Source organism: Sorex fumeus, unplaced genomic scaffold (assembly GCF_029834395.1).
Source record: "Sorex fumeus unplaced genomic scaffold, SorFum_2.1 ptg000109l, whole genome shotgun sequence".
Classification (NCBI taxonomy): Eukaryota; Metazoa; Chordata; class Mammalia; order Eulipotyphla; family Soricidae; genus Sorex; species Sorex fumeus.
In genome coordinates, this window is record NW_026606166.1 from 471,922 (window position 1) to 494,304 (window position 22,383).

The window sequence follows — 22,383 nt, forward strand, 5'->3', positions numbered from 1 at the left end:
CGCCCCTGACTGCTCCCTCCTGCAGGGCCTGAGCCATCCCCGCCTCTGTGCCCTTGGCTCTGAGCTGGGCTGCGTGTTCTCCGCTGGGTTATGTGGCAGGTTCCGTGACACTGGGTCGCGGACCCGTGAGATCCATGTATGGGCAGAGTCAGATCACGGGTGCCAGCTCTGTCGTGGCCCCTCCCCGATCACCCCGGGACCCCGGACAAGTGTACCCCTGTCCAGGCCATCATTCTGAGTGAGATGGGGTGAACACCCGCACCACGAGTCCTGGTGACGGCAGCAGCGCCCGACGGGGGTGACGTGGGCAGGTGTTGGGAGAGGAGAGCCCCGGCAGGAGGCACTGGCCACAGCGGGGCTGCAGGAGTGAGGAGGGCAGGGATGGGCCAGGGCACCTCCCCCTCCTTTGTGGGGGACACACCTGCAGGGCACCTCTTTAATTGGTGTTCCTGAGTCACTCCGAACGGTGCTACAGGCACCACCGGGACCAGACCTGGATCTTCTGCGAGGAGTGAGTGCTCTGGCCCGGGACCCCCCTCTCTCACTTCACCTGGACAGGGGTCCTGCCGCATCCAGTCAGGGGAGGGGAAGCAGGAGGACATGGCAGGACGCGGGAGAGGCTGGCCCCGGGTGGCAGAGAGGCCTCGGGGTCTGTGGCGGGACCCCTCAGCAGCAAGTTCAAAGTGACTGTTGGTGTCGCCGGGAGCCGTCGAGGCTTTGGGTCACTCGGCACTCGGGGCCCATGGGGACATGGCCCTTCCTCCTGGACAGGCAGGCCCCCGAGCAGGCTGTCCCAGGTAGTGGCCCCGGGAAGGAACTCTGTGGACTGAACTCTCCCAACACTGGCCTTTCCCTGGTCCCTGATGCCTGAGTGACGGAGAACGCTCTCTCTTGCCACCAGCAGCGACCAGAGTGACTGTCCTCCTGGGCCATCCTGTCATGAGAACCTGCTCCCAGGGGCTGGAGCAATAGCACAGCGGGAAGGGCGTTTGCTTTGCACGCGGCCAACTCGGGTTCAATCCCCAGCATCCTCTATGGTCCCCAAGCACCGCCAGGAGTAACCCCTGAGTATCTCTGGGTTTGACGCTCTCCCCCGAAAATAAAAAAAGAAAACTTGCTCCCGGAAGGCCGTGGAGGGGGGCCCATCCCACCTGCATCCTTCACCACCAGATTGGTGCTTCCTGGGGGGCAGTCTATCTGTCCTCCCCCTGCTCTCCAAATGGGCCAGGCATCGGGGATGCTGGTGACCGTGATGCTTACTTCTGGCTCTGGGCTCAGGGGTCACTCCTAGTGGGCTCAGGGGACCATCTGGAACCTGGGTCAGCTGCATGCAAGGCCAGCGCCCTCCCCGCTGTGCTGTCTCTCTGGCCTGGGCATTGCTTTTCTTTCCTTGGCCCCTGCTGAGCACCACAGAACTGCCAGAGGGACACTCAAGGCCGGATGCAGCTGACGGTGCCTCAGAGGGGATCGGGTGAGGCATCCGACGTGTGCAGAGGGGCCCCTGGAAGGATGCCTTGTTTCTCTTTCCCTTCCCTCTGGTTGTTGCACTGACCACGGATGGCACTCTGTGACAGGGGCCAGCACCCTTTGCAGATGGGCAGCGCTGCCCATGTACACAGGGACTGCGGGGGTGGGGGACCCAGAGATCCAACCCTTGCCCCATCCTTGCAAAGCCGCATCTACCAACTGGACTCTCCCTGTGCCTCAGGGAAGTCGAATAACAGGAAGTCAAGGCGTGGACGGAAGAGGCTCTGACAGGGAGGAGGTGGGGACACAAGTTGAGGCCTGCGGGAGATGGGCCGAGAGCGCAGCAAGGAAGGGCTCTTGTTGGCGATCACACCTGCATAGCCCTGTGGGCAGTGGGGCCCCAGTGTGGAGGAGCCAGTGGGAGGTGGCAAGCATGTGGCCAGCCCCTGGGGCACTCTGGGGGACAGGCCTGCCCAGCACATTTCTGTAGGACAGGAGGCCTGGCAGATGGCTCAGCTCCTGGTCTTACCTGCTGGGTTTCTCGGTCCCACCATCCTGGGGCAGGTCCCTGTGACTGAGGGGCAGGGATGGAGGGAGGCCCAGCCGTGCTGTGTCTGGGTCCAGGGGACCCACCTGGATTTCATCTGCTGGTCCCTAAGCATGCGGCCAGGGGAAGCAGAGAGGCGGGGATTCCAGAGTCAGGCAGACCTGGGTTCAAACCCCGGCTCCCCCCACAAACTGAATCTGTGCTGGCCATGAGGTGTTCATGGCCATGCGGCCTCAGCCTCCATGTGTGTTAAAAGGAGACAGTCTCGGCTGCTCAGAGTGGAGCTGGAAGGATTAAAGTGAGGAGATACACGGAGAGTGCATGGCCCGCACGGGAGTGCTCGGTGAATCCTGACTGTTGTTGTTGTTGTTATTATTATTGTCTTTCCTGCTTGAGATCTCAGTGCCCGGAGTGCGCTGGCCGCAGACCTTTGGTCTCTCAGAGTCTCTGATTTCTCCGCACCCTTCAATACCCACGTGGGACGCTTTCTGGGGCCCTCTGAACTCACCCAGTGCCCAGCCACCCTCTCCCTTCTCCCCCACAGTGGCTGCCACCCCACCCAGGCCGGCCCCCGCAGGTGCTGGCTCTGGCCTTTCTCTGTGTCTTAGGACCCCCCGCCCCGACCACACTTTGTGGTTGCCACGAGCATTCCAGATCTGCTTCCCTCAGATGGAAGCGGTGGGCCTGGCCGTGGGGTGCAGGAGGCCTGGGAGCCCGTGGGGGAGGGGGCAGTCAGACCCAGCTGGGCCAAGGCCGGGTGTGAAGAAGGGGGCTGGGAGGGATCCGTTGCCCGTCAGAGGCGGACGGAGGTGAGTCCTCGAGAGAGATGGGGTCCATCTTGGTTCCCTGCACCCCGGGGCGCATAGACAGGAGACAAGGGAACAAGGCAGGTGGGTCCCGTCAGGACGCACGTCTCGGCTGGCCATCGCCCAGGTGGGGCCCAGGGAGGCCAGACAGGCCCTGCTCCTCCGGGGACTCGGGACCGGGGTCAAGTTCAGGCCCTTCTCCTCAGCCCCAGAGGGGGCCCGGGCGGGCCTGGCGCCGGGCTCTGAGTGGAGAGAGGGATTTTATGGGCTGTGTGAGGGGAAGTGGCAGGCAGGCAGGGGGTAGATGGCTTTCCGGGAATCCCAGATCGCGCTTTAATAATTTGTTTCAGAATTAATGTCCATTCACGCCAGCTTCACTGTTCCAGCTCATTGGAAGATTAAATAAAAACCCGCGTCGTCCTCCCCCCGCCACGGAGGCCGTGCGGCCCGCGCTTTCCGGCTGGGCTGCCTGCCTGAAGCCAGCTCAGGAAATAAATCTCTCCGAGAAAACCACTTTGCTCACACGACTTCAATCCAGCAGGGCACAGTGGCCCCAGTCACTCCTTGTTTTATTTAGCTGATAATCTTTTATTGTATTGGGAGGCCCGTGTGGAAGTGCCATGTCCTGCCAGGGCTGGGCGCCCCCGGGGCCCAGTGTCCTCTCCCGAGAGCCTCCTCCTGGGGCAGTGGCAGGGCCCGGTGCCCAGCGAGGGGCACACAGAGACAGGCAGAGCTGCCCCTGGGCTCAGGCCAGGGCCTCTGCAAGGCGGGGAACAGCAGCTCTGCCCTCTGGGCACCAGGCCTGGACCCAACCAACCCAGGAAGCCCCCAAACCAGTGAGGCAGTGAACAGTTGAGCTGTGACACCCACCCACACATTCACTACATATATGTATATATATACTTTTATGGAGGCGGGTTCTCCTAAGCAGTGCTCCGGCGCCAGGGCTATTCCTGGTGGAAATTTGCCAACCAGGACTGCAATTCACTGTGAGTGGCCAAGGACAGGAGTTGAGGACCACCAGGGGGAGCATGTGGAGATAAAACCAGGGTCCCCAGGTGCCCTGACCCTGGGCTGTCTCTCCAGCCCCTCACCTAAAGCCCACATGAACCTTCTCTGGAAAGGGGGGAGCAGCCTCCAAGCTGGTGGCCCCCCTCCCCCAACACCCGTGCTGTCTCTCTCTTTGTTTTTCATTTTGACTGGCTGACCAAAGTGTCTGGGGATCTGCAAAGGTATCCATGAGCGATATTCAGAAATAGTGAACATTTCTGGTGGTGGTGGTGGTGGTGGTGTTTTCAGAAACAAGTCTTTGCATGGAAGAGGCGTGTGGCAGGAGAAGGGGATTTATCTCAGGACTGGCTGGAAAACCGAGGCAGTCCCTACTTCCTGGCTGACCACGCCCCACCGCTGTTATTCTGGTTAGTGTCCCTCTGTCCACTCATATTTGTCACTCTGGTTAGGTCCTAATGACCCATATACACAGACGGAGTTCTTAGAATCCACAGGTAGAAGTTATCAGAGATTTTGGGTTAAGTCCAGGCCAGGGGTGCCTCTTGTTCTCGCTGGGACTGACAGATGATGCTCTAAGAAGGGTCAGTTCTTTTTTTCTCATTTTACATCTTCTAAAGGAGTCTGCATTTGTACATTAATTGTAGTCTTACAACAAAAAGTTGCAGTGTAGTATGAGGAGTCTGAGGTACTTTCCTCCCAGTTTCCCCAAAGGTTGGTATCTTTAAAAGATTTTTTTGGTTTTTGGGCCACACCCAGCGATGCTCAGGGCTGACTCCCAGTTCTGCTCTCAGGAATTGCCTCTGGCTGTGCTTGGGAGACCATAAGGGATGCTGGGGGCGGAACCTGGGTTCACAATGTGCAACGCAAACACCATTCCCGCTGCACTATCGCTCTGGCCCCACTGGTAGGTATCTTGTATACTCAGGACAGGACAGTGAAAATATCCACGGCGACCAATCCCTTTAGATATGGTCTGACATAGACCGTATGTGTGTGTATTCATATTTGACCAATGATTGAATATGCAGTTTTGTTTTGCTTTGGGGGCCATACCCAGCATTGCTCAGGTGTTTCCCTCATCTGTGCTCTGAGGGGCCATGTGGGAATCGACCTCAGGCTCTCACATACAAATGTCTGCTCACCCCAAGCGGCTAAAGTCCTGGCCCTCACCCTCACATTGGAATGGAGACTCAGCTTTCAGAGAGAGGCTCCCTCCTGCCTGGTGCCAAGTCTGGTTTAAATTAGCGTGCAATTTGGGGCCACATCAGGAAGTGCTCAGGATCACTCCTGGAGAGGCTGGGGGCCCATATGTGGTGCCAGGGATCGAACCCAGGTCTCCTGCGAGCAAGGCAAGCATCTTCCTTACCCGCTGTCCTGTGACCCCGTTTCACCCGTTTGGGAAGAGCGTGTGGATGCTGCCACCTGCCACGTTTCATTTCTAGGCTTCCCCTCCCGTGGCTGCCGTGGAATCCGTGGGTGTCCCACACTTGGCGGGGTGGGGGCTCACAGACTCAGTGGCTGTGATCAGGGCAATCATGAGAAGCAGCGCGCCCAGCACGTGGGCAGTGCCCAGCTTTCTCGTGGAGAGCGAGCCTGGAAGCTGACGCAGGACCCCCTGTCTGGGGATAATGTGGCACTGGCGCTGCTGGGGAGTCAGGATGTCTGTTCCCCGAAACTGGCTTTTGTGGGTCTGGTCCTGGCTTAGGGGTCTGGGTGACTAGGTGGACGTGGCCATGCTCTCGGGGCTCACCGTCCAGTGGAGAAATGACAGGGCACTCAGGAGTGCCAGAGTGGGCTGGGGTGTGCTGTGCGGGAGAGGGGCAGCCCCAGAAAGGGGGAGACAGGAAGAAGCAGAGCCCAGGCAAGGGCTCAGAGGGAGAGCTCGAGGGGACGGGAAACGGGTCAGTGGGGTGAGGCTAGAGAGTGGCCAGGCAGGGCTGTGAGGTCAGCGAAAGATTCTGGGGCTTGGCGGGTGGGGTGCTGCCGAGTGCAGGCTCTTTGAACTCCAATAATGAGCATTTCAAGAGACTCCCAGAATATTCCAAAGGACAATGTGGCCTCCATCCCTGGCCCCTCATAGCCATAGCTCAGAACGTGTGCAGTTCCTGGGTGGAGTTTACAGAGGGAGCAGGACATGGGGGTTTACTCCCCCTGCATCAGGAATGAGACTTCCGGACTTCCTGGCTTCCCAGGAGGTGCTCAGTTCCTAGGGTCACTCCGGGTGAGACTCGGGCAACTGCCCCAGTTCATAGCTGGGGCCCCCGGCGCGGTGTCACTCTGGCCGGTGGTGCTGGGGGCCAGGGCTTCGGGGGGAGAGTGTGACCACGGCTGTTGTCATCGCTTGTTTCACTGTTTGCACGCTTTGTTTCCGCCCCTCAGGAGAAAAGACTCTTGTCACCGTATGCCCGGGAGAAAGCAGACTCAGAGAGGTTCAGTGACTTGCCCACGGGCACATAGCTATGGAAGCAGAGCTGGACTCAGATCAGTAGACCTTCTGTGGTGTGGACCTTGGGCTCTGTCAGATCCAGAACAGACCTGCTGGAGGCTGGGGAGAGTGGGGGAGCAAGGAGGACACGGCGCAGAGACGTATGCTGCGTGGAAGGAGGCCCTTGGCCCCATGCGTCTGGGGGTCTGCTAGGCAGTAGCTGCCAAACGCCAGCTTGCTCCATCCCTGCCCTGTGGGGTCTGCAGTCACCCTCTTTTGGAGGCTGTGCTCATCCTTCATCTCCCAAATAACCTGTGTGAATTCGGTGCTTCTTTCTGCTGGGGCTGGGGCAGGGAGGTGTGTGCTGGTGTCAGCTGTGGGGACCAACTGTTTTCTGGTGCCCTTGGCCCAGGTGTGATGGCAGTGTGTGTGTGTGTGTGTGTGTGTGTGTGTGTGTGTGTGTGTGTGTGTGTGCTAGGTGCCAGGAGGGAGGATGCTGTTGACATAAAACATGCACAGTGTGTGTTCAGGAGGTGACAGACTAGTGTGGGTAAGGCACGGGGAGAAAGGTTTGTGATGCAGTTCCTGGGAAGGAGCCCTCACAAAGGAGAGGGCCATAGGGGAGCACAATGGCTAGGGAAAGGAGGGCCTGGTTCAAGGCCTGGACTTTTGCAAGAAGTTTGAGCAAGGTTACACAATGGAGTACTATGTAGCTGTTAGAAAAGACAAAGTGATAAAATTTACATACAAGTGGTACTACATGGAAAGTATCATGTTAAGCGAAATGACTCAGAAAGAAAGCAATAGACATAGAAAGATTGCATTCATCTGGGGGACATAAAGTAACAAAACAGGAGACTAACACCCAATAATAGCCAAGATTAGTACCAGGAATTTTACTCCACGGCTTGGAGGCCAGCCACACGTGCTAGGGGAAAAGGGAGCTTAGATAGAGGAGGGAGCACCAAATAAAGGGTGTTGGGAGGATCCTCCCAGGATGGGAGAAGCATGCTGAAAGTAGTCATAGACCAAACATGACTGCCACTCAATGCCTCTTTTGCAAACCACACCACCCAAAAGGAGAGAAAACAATAGGGAATGCCCTGCCCCAGAGGCAGGGTGAGATGGGGGGATGGGGGTGGGAGGGATACTGGGATCTATGGTGGTGGGAAATGGGCACCGGTGGAGGGATGGGTATTTGATCTTTGTATAATTGAAACCCAAGCACAAAAATTTGTAAGTCTACAACTGTGTCTCATGATGTCTCACTAATAAAAATTTTAAAAAAAAGGAAGTTTGAACAAGGTTAGAACTGGAAAGGCGGAATCATGTCAGAGCATCCTGACACATATCCATGCCTCACTCCGGCTCTCACGCTTTGACTCACCCTTGCTGGGTCCCTCTGGGCCCCTCATGCACCCGGTGAGCTCAGGGGCCTGTGGCAAGGATGGAGCCTGCTCTGAACCAGGCATGAGGCAGCTGGTGGGGAGCAGGGGCCAAAATGTCTGGGTTGAAACACGCACCCCCACCCCAGCTCAGATATTGAAGTTTGAGCTCCCGTTCTTCAGAGCACAAGGTGTCTGGGAAGCAGTCCTCAGAGGGAACCAGGGAAGACAAGCTCACTGGGGTGGACCCTGCCTGGTACCATACAGCAACTTTTAGTGAGAAGGACTTCACCACGTGTGTGCGTGTGTGTGTGTGTGTGTGTGTGCTCATGTGCATGTGCATGTGTGTGCACACCTGTGTGTATCTGTTGCATGCACATGTGTGTGCATGTGCATGTGTGTAAGTGTGCATGTACATGTGTATGCGCCTGTGTGAATGTGTGTGCATGTGTGTGTGCATGTGCATGTGTGTGCCTATGCATGCATGTGCGTGTATGTGTGCTTGTGCGTGTGCATGTGTGTATGTGTCTGTGTGCATGTGTGTGCGTGTGTATGCACGTGTGCGTGTGCGCATGTGTATGTGGGGTGTTGTGTGAAGGTGCAGGGGGAGGGCGATGTTGGCAAACTGAGGAGAGAGGCTCCGGGGAAGCCAGAGCTTCCAGGCCTGCATCTTGTACTTTGATCTTGGTCCGTGAAAAAATACTCTCTTCTGCGCCCCGCCTGCGCTCTGCGCTCCAGCAGCCCTGGGAACGCCTCCTCCCGGCCACAGCAGCTGCCCTGGGGACCGTGTGCTGGACGGCTCAGGGGTGAGACCAGAGGCCCAGGGCAAGCTAAATTTCAGAGAGCAATGAATTTGCTTTTGTTCTAGTGCCACACCCAGCAGAGCTCAGGGGCAACTCCTGCCACAATGCTCAGGGGTCAGGTGATGCCAGGGATCACAGCCAGGCAGTTGCTGGCTAGCTCGTGCCCCCGCCCGGAACCAGCACTGGCTACACCGGGCGCCCAGCGAGAACCGGACAAGACAGACTGACTCTAGAAAAGCAAAGCCAAGTAAAGCACTCTTCGCTGAGAATCGGTTTATTTTTAGTTTATTTTTAGGTACATGTTCTAATGTACCGAGGAGTTCTGTGTTTCATTTAGGCCCAACTGCTGGGCTGGAGGGCCTGAGAGACGCTCAAGGACATGAACGGGCCGCCCTGCCCACAGCCATCGGGAGCCGGCTCCCGCCTGAGCCGCTCTCCCCAAACGCTTCCTGTCGCCCACACAAACATATTTATTGGGCTTGATGGCAAACAGATTATGCTTGTCCTGGGAAGGGCAGCCCAAAAGAGAGAACCTTGAAGTCCGGGAAATAATGATGAGGGGAGTTAAATTAAAGTGCATAAGCCCTCCCGAGAGATAGCGTCAGGGTGAGTTACAGGCCCAGTAAGGGACGGGGGGCTCGCAGAGGGGTTCAGAAAGGTCGCCGAGCCGAGTGCAGACGACCAGGAATCATAAATATGGGGCAAGATGCCCAGCCAGGGTCGCGGGGGTGAAAATATTGGGGTCATTCCAAAAACAATTATCCTGCTTGGTTTGCTCTTCAGCCCCTGTAAATCTTTCACCTTTTATAAAAGATTTCTGGGGAAAAGAAGCACTTTGGAAGGTTTAACTGATTTTTTTTTCCTTTTTTTTTTTTTTGGTGACTGCTTCTTGGTGGCTTTGCTCAAAGGATACAACAACAACAACAACAACAAAACCCCAAATAGGTGAAGCGATTGCCCAGTGCTCCAAGGGCTCAGGGAGGGCAGGACCTATTTCTCCCCTCACCAGTGTTTGACTTAGTTGGGACTTGGCAGTATAGCCCCTAATCCGTGCTGTCTCGAATCCAGCCCACTGCTGGGGCCACGGCCACAGCACCTGCCTGGCGGACACTGTGGCTCATGTGGTCCTGGCCAGCATATGTGTCCACACATAATAAGCAAAGCTTGGTAGGGACTTTTCCTGCTGGTGTCCCCTTGTCTGTCCTTGGGGGCCCTGGTTGGAGCCCAGTGTGTGTGTGTGTGTGTGTGTGTGTGTGTGTGTGTGTGTGTCTGTGTCTGTGTCCTGTGGCTCATGGGCAAGGACATGTGCCACACCGTGCCAGGGCCTGAGTTTGATCTTGGGCACCACATGCCTGCAGCACCACCCACTCATCAGCCCCCAGCACCGGGCTGAGCACTGCTGGGGGGCACCCCAATCCCAATAAGGTTTCTTAAGTGTCTCTTATCTGTGGGCGCTGTGCAAGGCCCAGGTTGCCTGGGGCTCAGCCGGGCTCTTCACGGATGCAGCCATTTCCGCACTGCTTTGTCCCCTGCCACCAAGTGGACTGTCTCGGAAACCCTCGTCTATCCCCCGGTTTAATTCTCCTTGAGCTCGCTGGTTGGTCAACCTGTTTAATTCATTAATTTTTGGAGTTTGGGGCACATACTATTTCCACACCAACCCCGCCAGCAGCGTGAACTCCCCTCTACAGTGCTCCCCGTGTCCCCTCCCACCCAGCTCAACAGGCACATTCGGTCCAGTGGTTGGCACCTGTATCTCATTTTTCCTGTGTTGCTGAGTCTGTGTTTGGGTCTGTGGCCCTGCTGCCCTCCCAGGTCACCAGCGCAACTGAGACCCTGATGCCCGCTCACACATTACTTCATGTTCTCGTCTCCCCCACCCCTTCTCACCCTTGATTTCTTTCCTTCTCTGTCTCCTTGATGAACACTGGGGTCAAGAGTGACCTAGGCTTCCCCTTGTACTACATGACAATTCCTCATCCGGTCGTCTCTAGGTCACAGATAAGTGAGATCATCTGGTGTTTGTCTTTCTTCTTCCGCCTTACTTCACTCAATATGATTATCTTCCAGTTGCAACCAATTTGCAGCAAATTGCATGATTTCTTTGTTCCTTGCAGCTGCATAGTATTCCACTATATATATCACACCACTATAATCCATCCATCCATCATTGGACACCTAGGTTGATTCCGTATCTTAGCCTGACTGAGTGCAGCAGTGAATAACAGTGTTCAGACCCGTGTTATAGACAAGCCTGAGGAGGTTCTGAGGGGGGAGGCAGTACTGGACATGGGCTGACTCCGAGCACACTATATGTGGCCAGTCACAGGACAAGGAGCTGCAACTGTGTGGTCTGGAGGACACTTCAGCCCCATGCCCGGGCAGTGTGACCAGCTGTGAGCATGGCTGATTGTGCGGTGAGCCTCAGTCTCCCTGCCTGTGCAGTGGGAACAGCACTGTGCAGCTGAGGCTAGGAGCTTAGGCTTCTAGAACTTTTCCGGGAATTGTTGGAAGCTATTGTTTGTTTCATCTGCCTCACCCCATCAGGAGCAGAGGGAACTCGGCCTTCCTTTTGGTTCAAACTGGATAGAGGTGTCAAGAGAGATGGGGGGAGGGTCAGGGCTGGGGAGTTCTCTGACCAGGCTGAACTCTGAGTGCACAGGTGGGGGTGCCCACTCGCTCATCCATCCATCCATCCATCCATCCATCCATCCATCCATCCATCCATTTGTCCATCTGTTTGTCTGTTCGTCTGTCCATCTGTCCGTCCATCCATCTATCGCCTCTTCATGCCACGCCTGCTGTGGGTGCCACTGGTACAGTGATGGGGCGCAAGTCAGACTTCCTGGTTCAATCTTCATATTCAGAACTGAGAGCCAGATTGGAAGAAGAAAAAACAGGGTGGGGACCCGATGCTCACTCAGTGCCCCAAGAGGGAATCTAGCCAGTGGATGAGGTGATCCTCACGCAGTGGTCTGTGGTAATGAACAGAGAGGTGTCATGACTTGTCCAAGGTCACATAGCTCCCCTGAGCCAGAGACTCTACGCCGAGCCAGTACCCACGTGACCTCCCACGAGAGGCTGCCTGAGAAATCTGGGTTCCGTGTCACCTCGGTTTAGCAAATTATGTGATGGGGGATGTGAGTCAGCCGCGAGCCAAGTTCAGTGGTGGGCAGCATGCGGGGGGAGAGGCGCCCCAGCTTGCTCTTCAGAGATCAGGTGGCTGGCAGCCCCCAGGGAGGGTGGACAGCCCCGACGGGAGTGGAGTGGTCACCCGGCTGCTCCTGGATGAAACTCGTGTGCACACTCAGCCATACACATGCGCACACTAGTCACACGCATACATACTAGTCACAAACGTACACTAGTCACATACATGCACACTCAGCTACACACATGCACACTCAGTAACATGTGCACTCAGTCATATACATTCACACTAGACATACACATGCACATTAGTCACACATGTGCATACTCAGCAACACACATGCACATTCAGCCACACACATATGTACTGTCACATGCATACACACTCAATCATATACATGCACACTAGATACACGCAGTCACACTCAGTCACACATGCACACTCAATCTCATACATGCATACTCAGTTACACACATGCACACTCAGCCACACACATGCACACTAGTCACTCACATGCACACTCAGCCACAAACATGCACACTAGTCACTCACATGCACACTCAGCCACAAACATGCACACTTAGCCACACACAGGAGACGCACACACCGGCACACAGTCCACAGGGGTGTAGCCATCAAGGCTGCTGGGCAGAACCAACTGTCTCCCTGCACACCTACCACCTCCCCGCAGCTCCTTATTGAACAAGGCCCCCGTGGTGGCATTTCGAGAGGGTCAGAGGCAGAGTCGTGGAGGACTGCTCCTCCCTCGCCGAGTGGAGCTCCCCGCAACCCATGCTGTGGATGGTGCTGGCAGCCCCTGCTTCTCAGGGTTGTCGAGCAAACTATCAGCGCAGAGTGACTGCCAAAGGGGTCCCATGATTGTCACCACTTTTGCCCCTTTTCTCCCCTCTTGGAATAGGAACCCTTACTCCTGCCCTGTCTTCTGAGAGCATGGACAGCACAGTAGGTAACTCCTCCCATGCACAGGACTGGCTCAGGACTGCATATGTGCTGCCGACAGCAAGCGAACCAGAGTCCTGGTCTGGGGCCTGTACTGGGCAAGGAAGCTAGCCTGGCCTCGCGTGTGTCTTCCTCTCTGAGAATGCCCTTGCAGGAGACACTGAGCTGAAATTTCCGTCAGTCATCGCATCTTGGTGGAGATGGTCCACGTAGCTGGGAGGCTGGGTAATAGCTGAGGATTCCCATGTCCTGTGCCCAGAGCCTCTCAGTCTCCCAGCAGGCACACAGGCCATCCACACTTCCTTTCCCAGCATCAAGAGGGGATGTGGTGACACACGTGCTCAGGCACCAACACGTGGACACAGGCACAGGAGCACATAGACTTGGGCAGCACATGGATTCCATTTTCCGCAGTAGAGCAAAGGTCTGTTTGAGAGGCATGGAAAGGGTCCTTGTCTGATGTGGAGTGGCCACTGGGGCTGCATCAAGGCTGCCTGAGCTGTCTCCTGCTCACACCTCTCTCCTCCCTGTGGGCTGGGTGGGGTTTATGGAACTGTTCCCCCCTTTAGGCCACGGATCCTGTTCCGGGCATCTGGTCAACCAAGCACTGGCGCTGGGGTCATGGCTCCATGGACTGTGAATTCCAGGAATGGTCATTTCTGTGCCATTAGTGGACATTAGTTTCTGACAGCTGAATGCTTCCATTTCTCCAGTGTTGGGCAGCTCACTTCTATTAGGAAACTGCTTTCACCCGGCAGTGCTCAGAGCTTACTCTTGTCTCTGCACTCAGGGATCAATTATGGGCTTGGGTGACCATATGGGGTGCTGGAGATTGAATGGGCTTGGGTGACCCTATGGGGTGCTGGGGATTGAATCTGAGTTGGCCACTTGCAAGGCATTGTAATCCCCTCTCCACTGTACTAGTGCCTGTCCCCCAAAACTACTCTCGTCTTCTTTTTGCCTTTTTGTTTTTGGGCCACACCTGGCAATACTCAGGGCTTACTCCTGGCTCTGCAGTCAGGAATTACTCCTGGTGGTGCTCGGGGACCATATGGGATGCCGAGGATTGAACCTGGGTGGGCCACATGCAAGGCAAGTGCCCTACCCACTGTACCATCTCTCTGGCCCCTGCTTCCTTGGAAGGGTTCCTGGGACTTCTTCTGAGACAGGCTCCCATTGGGGTCCCTAACTGGAACAAGCTCCCTCCTGTGGCCGACCTCACCTTCTCCTCTCACCTGCATGGAGACTGTCCATCCAAGTTAACAAGTCGGCAGATACTGCCTGAAGCCCATCTGCATCCCTCACTCTGTCTACCCTCCTGGCCAGTGATTAGAAAGCAGAGCTGCCTTCGTGTGACTCTAAGTTTCTCCATTAGTAATGACGGCTTAGACCATCCAGGAATCTGATGGTGGCGCAGACCCCTGTTCCTTCTCTCTGAGAGTTTGCTTATTTCTGCCCATTTCCCACACCCTTCAGAGAGATGTGGGGGGTCCAGGTCAGGCAGCCCCAGGCCCGGACTTCAAGGCTGGTGGTGGATTGGGTGCTCCGGAGACACCCTCAGCCTTGAGTCTGGAGGGTATGACGCCCCCATTCTGCCTTTCTCCAAGGCAGCTGCCTTCCCAGAACCTTCACTGGCTGCCTGTGGCCTTGGCCCAGGACAGTGATGGAGGTTCAGTCAGGGTCTTTCCAAAGGGCAGCCTTGGGGAGGGATCCTGCTTTGCTGGTCTGGTGGGGTCTCACTGGAAGAGCTTCTGGACCTGGGCCAGGCTGTCCAGCTCGCCTGAGGACCCTTCTCGGTCAGCTGAGGCCTTCTGGACTGGGATACCCCGAGGCCTCCTGGCTCCCCAAGGGTGCTGCGGAAAACTGCATGGTCCCCTGAGGAAGCCACCAGCCACAGACACATTTTTTTTTCCTTTTTTGGGTAACACTCAGCGATGCACAGGGGTAACTCCTGGCTCATGCACTCAGGAATTACTCCTGGCGGTGCTCGGGGGACCATATGGGATGCTGGGAATTGAACCTGGGTTGGCCGTGTGCAAGGCAAATGCCTTACCCACAGCTGTGACTATCGCTCCAGCCCCAGCCACAAACACTTGCCAGGGCAAGAGACTGAGTCTCTGAGCTGGCCACAGGAGTGATTTCCAAGATGGGTGAACACAGAGGCATGTGAGTAGGGCAGTGAGGCTTCTAGAACTTTCTCTCCTGATTCACAGCCTCCACCAGCCTTTCCCCCCCCCCCCATACACATTAGAATTGGAGGCTTGAGGAATGCTAAAAATTTAACATATGTTAAAAAGGTATTCAATTCTCAACTAATATTCACATGGAAATATGACATTAAAATATTTTTAGCTTTCAGGAAGCTGGGGGTTGGAATGCTGTAATACAGACACATTTTTATCATTTAAAAAGGAATCAGCCTCCTGGCATCTCTCAGGAACTCAGAGAGTGACTGTGTAGAGAGGGAGCCTAAGGGAGGCAGGTAGGGCTGGGCTTCCAGGGGGCCGCGGTGGCCCTGCTGGCCCTGCTGAGCAGGTGGCTTGTTGTTGCCAAGGCTACAGTAACCCTGCACCAGGACCACGATCTTCCTTATTCCTGCAAATTCCAGGATGTGGGCCGTGGGAGGTCCTGAGTCTGGTCCCTGGGTCACCCATAAGCACTCTGGGGGTCCCTGCACCACCGGCCCTGAGCACTGATTACTGAACCCTGAGGCTGGTACTGCCAGGCTGAGTTTCACTGGGAAAGGGTCCTGAACACTGCTCACCCCCCAGCTTCCCCCAAAACACCTCTGAAAGACTGAACCAGCCACAGGTGGGCTAAAGATGGCCACACCCCTCCAAGCCAGGCCCCGGACCAGATGCTGGCACCCTATGGAGTCTCAGGCTGGCTGCTGTCCTGGGAGGAGGCTCTGCCCACAGGAGATGCACCTGAGTCCTTTCTGGTGGGGAGGGGTCTTGAGGGGAGGTCCACATGGGAGTGTAGACCAGGTGGCCAGATTTGGGGGTCATGGAGGCAGAACTTATGGGTTCTGGGGACAGGGGGCCCTGAGGCTGATCATTCTGGACAGAGGAGGCACTTGGCCCTCTCCTCTCTACCATGGGCTCCCTCTAACTGGCACCTTTCAGGCTCACAGGTCTTGGGGCCTGGGGCAGGGCTGGTCCCCATTTCAGCTACCAGGCATGGGCACGAAGCAGAGAAGGGTTCCGTCTGCCGCTCTACCCACCCGGCCACTGAAGAACCCCTGGTGCCAGAGGTCAAGGAGGGGGGCCTGGCACTTGGTGGCCATTCCCTGTGCGTCATAGCCTGGGGGTGCTGACTGGGGCCCCAAGGGCTCTGTTGATAACCCTGCCTGCTGCAGACCAGCTCCTGTGTGTACCCATCTGGCAGGGCTGGAATCCCTCACACCCCAGGTCCTGTGACCTCCCCCGCTCCCTCCAGACCCTTGGGCTGGTACCCTCGCATGTAGAGGCAGAGCCCCTCACTCCTCAGCCTGGACCAAGGGAGCAGCTCAGGCTGGCAGCTGGCTCTGTAGCCAGGATACCCCCGGGAGCTGGGGTGCAGGAAATGACCACTTGGCCCCCGGCGGCCGCCCCTCAGTCTTCACACCTCTGGGAGGCCGCTCATTGGCAGTTAAAAATCTGTTGTGACTTGTCAGAAAAATGAATAAATGGGCACATTATTTTTTCATTCCAGACCTCAGCATCTGTTTGTCTAATCAGGAAGCTGAGTGGCGAGTCGGTGGCGGCGTGGTGCGGGGCTGATGTGAGCTTTCCTGTCGCGGGAGTTTAGAGGGGTAATGAACAGGGCTGAGCTCTCATCCCATTACGCCCGCGTGATCCCGGCGCCAGGCCCTGCACGGCCGCCGGCCGCCACCCTGCTGAGACCTGGCAGTTAAGCAGAGGCCTTTGGTGGGAACGCGAACTGACAGGCGTAATCCTCTCCCGCTCCGGGGGGCTTGTGAGCGTGGGGAAACAGGGGCACTTGCAAGACCTGGGCGAGGGGGCCATGGGGGCTGGGAAAGTGGCCCAGTTCGGCTGGGTACACCTCAGGGTAAGGGGCTGAGAGGAGCGAGAGTTGACTCCATCACTCAGCCTCAACTTCCTCATCTATAGAATGGGGGCGAGGTGGAGAGTGGGTGAGGGCGCAGTGGGAGGCGACAGGCAAACCTGCCAATGCTCCTGAGGCACCTTGGCCTGTTTGCTGGCCCGAGGCCTCCCAGGAGGTGGCCTGATGGCCCTTTCTAAGCGGGACAGTTCTGGCCGTAAACACACACGCTAGCACCCAGATCCGTGGCTGGGGGTTCTCGCCGAGGTGGGCGCGAGAACTTAGCCAGCAGCTTTTGGGGACCCTGTTATCAGGGACACGTGAGAGGCGGACAGGACAGCATATTCAAAAAATAAATATGGAGCCGCAGCACTCTCTCGCCGCCCATGTTCGGTGGTCTCGCGCCACTTGCCCCACCCGGGATGGCCGATGGCAATGGGCTGACGAAGGAGGAAGCGAGGGCCAGGCTGGTTGGTGATCAGCTGCAGTTTATTCCAATCTCATCTCCGTTCTCCTCCCTATCCTCCTTGATCGTTCTCTTCCTGATTCTCCCCTTACTTATATCCCAAATCATGAGGGGCTGGGGTAGCAATTACACATAGGTGTGATCAGACAATCAACAGGTGTAAAGTCCATCCCTCAGGGGAAGCTTCTTCTAGGAAAAATTCTCATTCTGCAAGATGACCCGCCTAAGGGTGAAATAGCATCTAGGGGTGCGTTTCTCCTTTCCTTAGTCCAACAACTGTTTCTTTTTTTTGCTTTTTGGGTCACACCCGGCGATGCTCAGGGGTTACTCCTGGCTCATGCACTCAGGAATTGCTCCTGGCGGTGCTCAGGGGACCATATGGGGTGCTGGGAATCGAACCTGTGTCAGCCATGTTGGCTGTGTGCAAGGCAAACGCCCTACCCGCTGTGCTATCACTCCAGCCCCGCCAACAACCGTTTAAGCATTCATCTTAATTCTACTTCATAATAATATCAGTTTTGTTCTATGGGCACAGTAAGAGATACATTAAGCTTGTAGGGTGGCTCTCCTGGGGACATCTCGCTGCAGATCTCAGACTACAGTGCTCAGACCAGGTTAGTCTTTCCTAACCCTAGCAGGGTCCTAATCCAGTTGTTACTCTTTGGATCATGACAGAATTTGTCCATGACCATGCTCTTAACTTAGAGTTAAATATTATTATGGTGCTTAGCCTGGACCATTTTGATGCCAGGTTAGCTCAGAGCTTGCTCTGGGTCCATTCAGTCCCTTGTTGGGACCCTGCTTTTGGGGTGCTAGAAGCTAAGGGCAACCAAGGCTTAAGTTGAGAAAACAGATGCCCAGGAGTGAATATTACTCGGAGTCAATTACAAGTTACAAAAGCATTAACGGTCTTCCTGTGTCTCTACAAAAAGGACATTGCTCTAAGTGAACTAAGAGAAAAGCAGTATTTCACTAACAAATACAAATCCAGTGTCCTAGAAGGATCTGACCTTACAAGTCAACAGTCTGATTTGGGGATAAAGGTGACTGACCGGTTGGGGAAGCAGAGAGCACAGAAGAGGTTAAGGATAAACACACAGGAATGGGAGTGCCTCGGGAGCACTGTGATGGGTGTAACCCATCAACCTAAGCTCCCTGTGGCCAGGGAGAAAGGACAAACCAGTGTTTGACCATCACCCACATTCCTGTGAGTTTTGACCTTCGGGGGCTTGCCTTCCCCGCTCCCTTGAAGTAGGGGTCACTAGGTGATCAACGGTGGCCCATGAAGTGAGTCTGTGGGCAACGGCACGTGTCCCACTCTTGTCCCCTGCTCTGGCCTTTCTGGGACCCTGAGGCCGGCTGGATGGTCGCTGACTTCCTGATGAGAGATGACCAACTCAGCTCATCTCCAGTAGGTGTGACTGTCCCCTCCCACAGAGAAACTGGGGCTCAGTAACACTAAGGAGCCTCTCCAAGGCAACCGCACCCGAAGCTGGACTCCGATAGCCACTGCCACTCAGGAAGCAGGGTGGACCTGTGCTGGGCCCCCCAAAGCAGTATGTGTATGTGTGGGACAGACTGCTAGGCCTCGCTCCTGGGTGCCCTCCCACCTGAGCACCCCACCCTGGGCACTGATGGCGGGGAACTCAGGTTGCGACCTGACATCAGCACCAGGCAGACACAGGAATGGTCGGCACCAGGACAGTGCAGGGTTCTGTGGGTCTCACAGAATTGCACAGTGACCTGGGGACCTGAGACCCAGGTAGTCGAGCCCGCAAATCAGGGTTGCAAGCCTTGGAGCGGCCAGTACACCCACTGGTCACCCCCATGCAGAGGCAGCGCAGGCTCAGGCCAGGGTATGGGGAGCAGGGGTCTGGCCCAGGTCCACACCCTGGGGCCAGGGGCTCGACTGAGGGGGAACCCTGTGCTGTCCCCGGCCACCCATGGAGCCCTTCACCCCCAGAGGGTGGGCACCGGGGGAGGATTAGAGGAAGCACAACATCCTTCTTGCCCCCCTCACCCCAATCCTTGGGCTGGAGCTGCTGGTCTGACCTGGGGGGAGGAGAGACGTGGCCTCCCTCCTGGGCGGGGGGCAGGGCGTCTCCCCGGGAGGCTGCGGCTCACTTTGCCCATGATCTGCCATGCTCAGTCCCCTGCTTGATCACGGTGTCCTGGACATTGGCCACCACTGTCTCCCCTGCCCCAACAGGCTGGCAAGCGCTGACCCGGTGCTGGCTGGGGACTGCACCCCTCAGGCCTAGTTCATCACTGCTGGTATCTCCTGGGGTGCCCTTGCGCACCTCTTGGCTCCGCAGACCGGGGCCTCCCAACAGTCAAGTGGCTCTTTGCCCCCAGCTCTGCTCAGGTGTCTGGGGAAAGAGGAACCAGAGAGGCAGCTGGTTCTCTGGCCTGGGGGCCTGGGGAGTTGTCAGGAGGCCGCTGCCAGCCCAGAGTGGGATGAAATGGCAGCATGGTGAGTCCTGGAGACAGGGCAAGGTGTGGACTAGTGCAGCAAGCCTAGGCCCCAGGGCCTTGCTCCAGCATCGCTGCGTGGGCCCCACCAGGGCCTTCGCCAACCCAGAACTCCTACAGAGATACTACAGTGGGGAGGATGCTGGCCTTCTTGCACACAGCTGACCCGGGTTCGATCCCCGGCATCCCATATAGTCTCCCAAACACCGCCAAGAGAAATTTCTGAGTGCGGAGCCAGGAGTAACCCCTGAGTATAGCAAGATGTGCACCCCCTCACCCCGCAAGAACTACGCTCAAAACTGCTCTGTGATCCGGGGACTCCAGAAGAGACGCATCTGGCTGACGGCCCCGCGTGGACAGCTGCGAGGGCATAGACTACGGTTCTTGGGAGGGCCGAGGGGTCAGACACGAACATTGTTAGACCTTTTGGGGGCCGAGGCTGGCAGGGGGAGGGGCTGCCAGGCTGGCGGGGGTGCTTGGGCTCCTGATTTCTCAGTGGGCTGGGGCCCCTTGTTTGTCTTTGTGAACGGCTGCTGTGGGCCTGGTCCTGCGGGTGCACCTATGGGGAGGCCTGAGTGGTGGGCAGTGCCCCTTTCACTTGAAGGCCACTGCATGTGAGTGGGGGATGGTGACAGGGGGACAGTGCAGACCTCTGCCCACAATTCACCGTCTCAAGCCCCGAGGAGCTCGAAGCAACAGGCACACACGGCATCGACAGGACTTTTATTTTTTAATGTTGGATAAGTCACAAGATTCCATGACCAAATTAGTCATTGACATGTTCCAAAGATATCTAAGTAGAAAATTGCTAAAAATCCAAAGACAGTAGCAAGCTACAAATAAGAGCTTTTCTTTCTGGGTGGGGGATGGAAGACATTAGAAAAGACGCTTCAGCTGGCCAGCTCGGAGGGGTCGCTCAGGGCCCTGGGCCAGAGGCAGTGCCCGGGGGAACACTGAGGCAGGCGGTGTCAGAGGGCCCCAGCTCCCTGCAAATGCCTGGGGCCTGAGGGAGCCTGAGGGTCTTCCAGTCCCAGAAGCCCCCCGCGCAACTCGCGCCAAGGGGACCTACAGTGGCTATGAGGAAATGGGGTGACCACTTCGGGGGCGGGACACCCGCATGCTCAAAACCCTGAGACTGGTCCCTCATCGCCCCCCGGGCAACACTCATTTAAACAAATGGCCCAGTTCACGCTATCGACTCGGCCCTCGCCATTTTCTCCGAGCAATCGAGCCGGAGCTTTTTCCAATCTGCCCGTTCAATATGGGAACAGATTTTAGAGGGAGGAACATAATCAATCCTCTGCCCCAAAGAATGGTCCGTCATACCAACCGTGATAAAGAGTACACCTGTTTATTAAAAGGAAAAAAAAGAAATGTACATTTTGTTCTTCGTTTAAGAAATTTGATCAAGTTGCAAGGACGTGTCTGCATGGCTATGTACACCCTGGGGACGGCCGGGCCGCCCCGTCGCACTGCGGACCCCCAGCCGCCCCTCTGGCTCCGCTTCAGGGCTGCAGGCGCACAGTGGCCCGCGGTGGGCCCTGGCAGGCGGGCGGGGGACGCTGTCACTGCGGCCCCGATTTCTTCTCCTTCTGGAAGCTGAAGCTTGTGCGTCTGTTCAGTTTTCTTTGTTTCTGAGCAAAATAGTCAGCCCGGGCAGTGCTCGCTCGCGATTCCAGGATATAGTTCACCTAGGGAGCAAGGGGACATACTGGTTACTGCCCCAGGGCAGCTCTGGGCTGGGAGGGAGGGGCCCAGCTTAGGTGGCTGTCCCCACACCCAGTGACTGTCCCTGACCTGTCCCAGACCCTGTGGCTGCCCCCAGACCCTGTGGCTGTCCCAGACCCCATGGATGTCCCCACAACTGGGCTCTCCCGTGGGCTGAGAGTGGGACCCGACAGGGCAGGCCTAGGGACCAAGCCAGGGCGCCCACATGCAAAGGCTGAGCTGCAGCCCTTTGTGCCTCACCCTGCCTGCAGTCCATCTTCACAAGGGGAAGAGGGAGAGGATGGGGGCCTGGACTGGGTGCTTCTGTTGGGGCTTTCCTGACCTTGCAGCCTGCCTCCCTTGAAGGCCATTCCCGTTGCCTGGCACCTCATGCCCGCGGTTCAGCCCAGCATGAGGACCTCCTCAACCTCTGGCAGGCGCCGGGCAGGGCTCAAGCTGAGACAGGACAGGGAGGCTCAGGGGGCTGGGGGAGCAGGGGGCACGCAGCTCGGGGTCAGAGCAGGGCTGTGGGCTCTGCTGGTCACTGTCACCAGCATCTGAAGCACTGAGCCCCAGGGTGCCCCAGGGAGCTCCCGTCCAGGCGGTGTCCAAGCCAGATGAATGGGACGAGACAGGAAGAAGGCACAGCGTGGAGGTGGCAGCAGAGGTCTGGGTGCACTGGGGCAGGGGATAGCCACCGGGCAGCAGGACACACTGGGGCACCCGCACAGTCGGACAGCTTAGTGGGAGGGTCAGGTGCGGCTGGAGGGTATGGGGAATGTGGGGGCTCGAAACCCTCATGGAGGCAAATCTGCACAACGGCCCCACTGGATAGCTGGGGAAACTGAGGCACGGGCTGGCAGGGCCGTTCCCTCCAGGTCCCGGAGCTCTCATGTGGCCAGGCCCAGATCTGGAGCACTGGGCCCCAGAGGTGCCACCACTGTCATGTCCTCAGACCCCTGCTCCCCTGACAGGTGGACAAGGCCAGTTCTCACACGTCATGACTAGGAACCTGAAGGCTTGTGGCTGGACCAACCAGCCCCAGCCCTGCCACCCTGAGGAGCCTGGGGACCTTGGTGTGGGGGGGCAGGGTGGGTTCCCCACGTGGGCTCCGGCCCCTCCCAGCTTTCTACTCAGTC

General features: G+C 57.0%; 1 protein-coding gene across 3 annotated transcripts in view; it reads right to left on the reverse strand.

The window, feature by feature from the left end:
* Window positions 1–20,872: 20,872 nt before the first annotated feature.
* Window positions 20,873–22,383, reverse strand: part of LOC130042716 (target of rapamycin complex 2 subunit MAPKAP1) — a 262,810-nt gene continuing 261,299 nt past the window's right edge. For all 3 annotated transcript variants that reach the window (XM_056134882.1, XM_056134880.1, XM_056134881.1), the window contains one exon: window positions 20,873–21,228. In XM_056134882.1, the coding sequence (XP_055990857.1) occupies window positions 21,103–21,228 (126 nt within the window). In that variant the 3' untranslated portion in view covers window positions 20,873–21,102. The remainder of the gene's footprint in view (window positions 21,229–22,383) is intronic.